This window comes from Engraulis encrasicolus, chromosome 20 (assembly GCF_034702125.1).
Source record: "Engraulis encrasicolus isolate BLACKSEA-1 chromosome 20, IST_EnEncr_1.0, whole genome shotgun sequence".
In the NCBI taxonomy this organism is placed as follows: domain Eukaryota; kingdom Metazoa; phylum Chordata; class Actinopteri; order Clupeiformes; family Engraulidae; genus Engraulis; species Engraulis encrasicolus.
Window position 1 is genome coordinate 28232079 of NC_085876.1, and position 5000 is coordinate 28237078.

General features: G+C 46.2%; 1 protein-coding gene across 7 annotated transcripts in view; it reads left to right on the forward strand.

Moving 5' to 3' along the window:
- trioa (trio Rho guanine nucleotide exchange factor a) overlaps positions 1-5000 on the forward strand; it is an 88379-nt gene that overhangs the window by 59544 nt on the left and 23835 nt on the right. For 4 of the 7 annotated variants that reach the window (XM_063185710.1, XM_063185709.1, XM_063185712.1 and 1 more), the window contains 3 exons: positions 1748-1991; positions 2949-3259; positions 3638-3808. In XM_063185710.1, the coding sequence (XP_063041780.1) occupies positions 1748-1991; positions 2949-3259; positions 3638-3808 (726 nt within the window). The remainder of the gene's footprint in view (positions 1-1747; positions 1992-2948; positions 3260-3637; positions 3809-5000) is intronic. The other 3 variants (XM_063185715.1, XM_063185711.1, XM_063185708.1) reach the window with 1 other exon arrangement.

The window sequence follows — 5000 nt, forward strand, 5'->3', positions numbered from 1 at the left end:
ATGTTGTGCCGATGTTTATCAACAGTGGTGGTGATCTCTGTACATTACATTACATTACATTACATTACATTACATTGCATTTGGCAGACGCTTTATAACCAAAGCGACTTTCAGAAGAGTACCACGTGCAGTGTTTGTTGCTTTGTACTGTAGTTCCTTGTCGTGACTGGCATTTAGTAGCAGATGAAAGTGGTGGAGTAACTGTTAAGATGTGACTTAAGATGCTGTTGAGATAAAACAGTCAGCAGCACTATCGATTGAAACGTGTTCAGAGAGGTTTGGAGCACACTGTAATCACTGCAACTCAAATTCACAAGGAAGATGCCATCTATTGGTCCTTTGCACTCCGGCACTGACAGCTTATCATTCCTTTGCCCGTGAATCTCAAAGATATGCTTATAGTCTAAGTACATGGATGTACTTGTGCACAAGCCTTCAGTAGTCCAGTTGTAGTAAAAAAATAAAAAAGTATTAGGAGTAGTTTTCAATATAGAAATATAAGAAGAAATACCAGTGAGAGGCAGAACAGTACTAAGACATTGGAGTAGGTGGTGTAGAGCGAAAAAGAAAAGGAAGAGGAAGGGTTTGGAAGAGTTGATTGGCAGCTGAAGTAGCTTAGTAGGGGATGATGCAGCTACAGCTGCTGCTGCTCTTCTGAGCACTCTGAAAGCAGAAAAAACAGGAGTCTGCACCAGAGAAGTCGATAGGGGGCGGGGACAAAGTGGTCAGTTGTCCCAGGCCCAGGGAGAAAGGGGACCCAGAATTAAAGGGGTATGCCACTATTTTGGGGCTTAATACAGTTAAAATCGGATCCATTGACTTTCACTAGCTTAGCTACATACTCCCTCTTTTAACTTCTCTTAAAGCAAGACAACGCTTAACATGAAAAATAAGAGACTGTACCACCTTTATAAACCCCGGCCAACGATTTTAACTGTATTAAGCCCCAAAGTAGTGGCATACCCCCTTTAAGTCCTCATTACACATTTTCTATATTGGATTTTGTGGGTGGGGGGCTTTTAGAAGACTTTGTCCTGGGCCCGGACAAAGCTTGTCAACGGCCCTGGTCAGCGCTAGCTGCTGGGGGGGATCTATATCTCCAAAGCAGGCCCCAGTTCAGTGCGGAGATTTTCTGTTTCTCCTCTGACACTTCTCCTCTGTGATCTCCATGGAGACGCCTCCCTGCTTCAGGGAGTCTTATGGGGAAATCAGTCAGAGAGAGGCTGTAATGAGCTTATGGCTGATATGGCTGTTTCTTTTTTCGTTCTTCTTTTTTCCGTTTTTTTGTCAATCCTCCATTTTGTGTCTCGCTCGCTCCCCACTTGCTTAACCCCTTTTATGTTGTGGCGGATCTTTTTCCTTAATTGTTCCGCGTCCAATTTCTTCTCCTTTCTCACTCTCTGCAATTCCCTTATTATCTTTCGACAAAGTTTACTTTACTTTATTCTACTACCCAACTCCCCCCTCCCCCATCAAGTGCCCACTGTTGTTATTCATCATCCTGCATATAATTCTCCTTCACCACAGCAAAATTGAGTCCTAGTTGTCTAGTGGCTGTAAACTGATGGTGTTTGTCCTTACTGACATCTCTCCTCTCTTCTCCTCCTCTTTCTCCCCATCCGCCTCCTCTTTCGCCCCATCCTCCACCTCTTTCTCCCATGTCTGATGGCTGTGAGTTTGACCGTACTGATCTTCTCTGACTCTTCTTCTCTCCTGTTTTTCCTCTCCTCCTTCTCTCCATCCACAGCTGTCCGGTGGCTGTGAGTTGACCGTGGTGATCCACGACTTCCTGGCGGGCAACAGCAACGAGCTGACGGTGCGTCGGGGCCAGACGGTGGAGGTGCTGGAGCGGCTGCACGACAAGCCGGACTGGTGCCTGGTGCGCACCACCGACCGCTCGCCCGCCCAGGAGGGCCTGGTGCCCTGCAGCACGCTCTGCATCGCGCACTCGCGCAGCAGCATGGAGATGGAGGGCATCTTCAACCACAAAGGTAACTAGGGGTGCAAATCACACCCTCCATGACGATACTATACCATACGGTATCGATTTCTTAAAGCAGGGATTTGATTATTTTCGATACGATACAATTCAATTCATTTTTTTCCCCAATACCTTTTCCACTTCTATTATGTTATGGAGTTAGGGCATTGGACAGGGGCCAACTATTCAATTAGTTTTGATGCCCCACGATATGATACGATTCGATTAAATCGTCGGCCGTAGGATCGATGCATCGATACATTTCGATTATTATTGTGTATTGGGTGTGTATGAGCAGCAATGGAAATAAGCAGGATGGTGTAGAGATGAGGGGCTTGTTCAACTTCAAAGGTGGAGTAGCCTGTTATTTTACATGAGGATGCACTGATGGAGAAGTAAAGTAGAGGGGTGTGTGTTGAATTGGTCAAGATGGATCACAAAGGTGAGGTCTTGCCTCATGAAGAGGGTCAGGTCAGAGTGAAGTGGGGTGGTGGTGGTGGAGATGGAGTATCTTTAACCACAAAGGTAACAGTGATGACAGTTCTGCTCTACAAAGTAAAAGTGCAGTAACTACGCCAACATTGAAACTGAGAAAATGCCTTCAAAGCCAAAGTATTAGCTTGCATATTCTTACTTCTTGCTTCCTTGATATTAGCTTAGATATACTTACTGCAAATTTGACATAGCAATATCTCTAAAAGCATTTGGACCACAAGCTTTTGTCACAAGATAAAGGAGGTGTTGTGAAGACCATTTTCAGTCTGAGCTCAATTTTAGCATGTAGTTATTTAGTATGTAGTTATTTTAGCATGTAGTTACTGCACTTTGCCTTTGTAGGGCAGAGTGCCTCAGCTAAGAGAAGGGTATGCTGGGATGGATTAGACTGGCAAGATGCGGATTTTCACTCATTCTCCTCTCTCCCTCTATCCCTCTCTCTCTATCCCTCCCTCCCTCCTCCCTCCCTCAGACACATTATCGGTGTGCAGCAACGACTCCCTGCTGCCGGGCTCGTCGGCCACGCTGCAGCCGGGCCAGGGCCTGGGCATGGGCTCCCAAAGCTCGCCGGGTCCCAAGCGGCCCGGCAACACGCTGCGCAAGTGGCTGACCAGCCCCGTGCGGCGGCTCAGCAGCGGCCGGGCCGACAACGTCAAGAAGCTCAACAAGCACAACAAGCCCAAGCGGGTGGACGTGCGCAAGAACGCCGACGCCGGATCGCAGAAGGACTCGGACGACAGCGCGGCCACACCGCAGGACGAAACCGTGGAAGAGGTGATGATGGTGATGATGATAATGATTATTATTATTATTATTATTATTATTATTATTATTATTATTATTATTATTATTATTACTAGCAACATGTCAGGGCATATATTCATAATAACTGAAGTATGTTTGCGTAGGTTTTTACTTATGCATAGAAGCGCAGAATTGCGTATTTAGAACTAAGAAGGCGGAGAGAGTAAAAAAGAAAAGTCTGGTTGTGCATTTTTAAGCTACTTGCTTCATATTAGCTTTGTGTTTGAAATGGGGATTTACTATAGGTTTAGCAACACATATCGATGAATCGATTTTATGTTGGACAAGGCAATAAGTTGAACGATTTCTCTTGTCTCTCCCAACCTTTCCCTCTCCTCCTCTCCCCCCCTATAACAGAGAGTGCGTAACGAGGGGCTGAGCAGCGGCACCCTGTCCAAGTCCTCGTCGTCAGGCATGCAAAGCTGTGGCGAGGAGGAAGGCGAGGAGGGTACCGACTCCGTGCCCCTGCCCCCGCCCATGGCCATCCAGCAGCACAGCCTCCTGCAGCCGGACTCCCAGGACGACAAGGTGAGACACGCAGACACCGGGGCTGGGGACCGGTCACGTTCAGGGACAGGTGGTGAGACAGGCGAGCTGCGGTCAGACTGACTGGTTGGGAGTGGGGGGCGTTGCTTCTGGCCACAGGTCAGTCAGGGTCTGAGGTGGGGGGTCACGGCAATCCAGACACTTTGGGATGATTGGTTGGAGTGGGTAACTGATGGGCTGGTGTGTGTGGCGCTCTGAAATAGATTTGTTGAAGAAAGGTTTTTAAGGGTTGGCCCTCAAGCAAAGGATTTCTTTAAAAAACCTGTATGGGAAAATAGTGCTGGTTTCAGTATCACACATACCACTAGTTTCAGTGATTCAGATAGTTATTCAAAATACAGTAATTCACTCATCTCACTTAACAGGCCAACTTGCCTATTGTTCATTTAATTACTAGTTTGTTTGACGTGTTCAAAACCTCTTAGATTGACATCATCGTAGAGCCAGTAACCTCCCCATTCAAGAGGAAGTAGTCACTGATTAGACTCCCTTTCCCCCATAGCACCTGTCTTGGACTCGTTTGCATCCCCTCTTTGCTTTGAGTTTGAATGACTTCTCTTTGCTTCCGATGTTTGATGTTTGAATTGCCCATCGGTTGTATTTCTTTTGCACTTGAATGTGACAGAATGTTTCCCATGCTAGTGCTCTCTTACGCCACGCACTGCACTACAGAGTATGTACAACTTGTGTTCCTTCTGATGAACCCTAAATTAATACTCTGAAATTGCCTGAGGCAGAAGGTTAACCATTACTCTGTAATAGAATGCCATTTGAAATCTCAGTTGGATTCCTGTCTAAATTGGGGGTGTCTTTACTGAAACTGACCACTGGGAGCCAGTGTTGTGTTGATTTCGTGAATCCACGTCAGTGTGTTCATTGCACAACACAATGCCTCAAATAGACTAGTGTCTCAATCGCACCCAGTGTCTTGTAAAACCAGGTGCATTTCTGGCAGTGCAGTGCATTGAGTAAAACAGGTGTCTTCACTTTTTTTGTTACACGTGCACCCAGCACACACACATTCAAAGAATCAGTCTTGCTTGCACGCAACAGCACTTTCTCTAGCCTCCCTCCTTCCTTTTCCCCACCCTACTTTTTATGCACAGATTACAAGTTTGTGTAACACTAATTTCTTTTGTTGTTTTTCTCTTGTGTTGTTTTTTGTTGTCGATTG